This window comes from Pygoscelis adeliae, unplaced genomic scaffold, assembly GCF_000699105.1.
Source record: "Pygoscelis adeliae isolate BGI_AS28 unplaced genomic scaffold, ASM69910v1 Scaffold1614, whole genome shotgun sequence".
NCBI classification, from domain to species: Eukaryota; Metazoa; Chordata; class Aves; order Sphenisciformes; family Spheniscidae; genus Pygoscelis; species Pygoscelis adeliae.
In genome coordinates, this window is record NW_008824583.1 from 1 (window position 1) to 849 (window position 849).

Below are 849 nucleotides of genomic sequence, written 5' to 3' on the forward strand. Positions count from 1 at the left end.
TCAGTGCCTGATCCTGCCCCGGGGTTTTGCTGCTTTGTCCCTTCCAGATGTCTCCTCGCTGGACACGGTCCTCGAGCTCCTGAAAGACGCTTTCAACAGCATCAGCCACTGCCCTCCCGGTGCGCTCTACAGCCAGCTCTGCCAGCTCCTGGCTCTGGCCGTGGGCAACCAGGACCCTCTCTCCACCGCGTACCTGCTCTCCGAGTCGGTCTCCGTCACCACTCGCCATCAGATGCTCAGCGTCATCCACAGGAAGATTCAGTGAGTCCCTCGGTCTCCCCTTCCTTCATCCCCAGAGCATCACCGAGAAGGGGCTCATCCAGCACCACCAGAGCCCCAGCAGAGGTGATTTTGGGGTGTTTATTCCCCCCCCCGACTGCCTTTCCCTCCGCAGCAAAGAGAAGAAGTCAGCGGGGGACGTGGCCAAGCAGCTCCGTGGGCTCTCCTTGCAGGAGGGGAGCGCTGCCCAGCGCAGCCACCACCTCGCCGAGCTCGAGAGGTTCTTCATGTTCAGCTCCGCAGGGCTGGGCTCTGAGGTGCGGGACAGTTTCCGGACGCAGCTGCAGCAGATCCCCAGCGGTAAGGGCTGATGTGAGCACAGGGACCAGGCAGCTCGTCGCCCAGGAGGGCGCTGAGCGACGACGGATGGTGCCCTTGGGGCTGTCCTTAAGGTCTGGGCGTGACTTTCAGGGGTGACCGTGTGCGTGCTGACCCTCGTCAGCGTCCAGCCTGGCTCCGTAGGGGACACGCTGCTGCTGACACGGTTGGAGAAGGGCACCACTCCCGTGACCATCCGCATCCCCACCGCGCCCGACAAGGTGAGGGCAGGGATGACGGGGGAGGGGGGGC

General features: G+C 64.3%; 1 protein-coding gene across 1 annotated transcript; it reads left to right on the forward strand.

Moving 5' to 3' along the window:
- Positions 1-47: 47 nt before the first annotated feature.
- Positions 48-818, forward strand: LOC103915241 (separin-like; the record flags this gene model as incomplete). Its single annotated transcript, XM_009322025.1, has 3 exons — positions 48-261; positions 395-579; positions 691-818. Coding segments are annotated over 3 exons (527 nt in total), but the record flags the coding sequence as incomplete, so codon positions are not given.
- Positions 819-849: the final 31 nt, after the last annotated feature.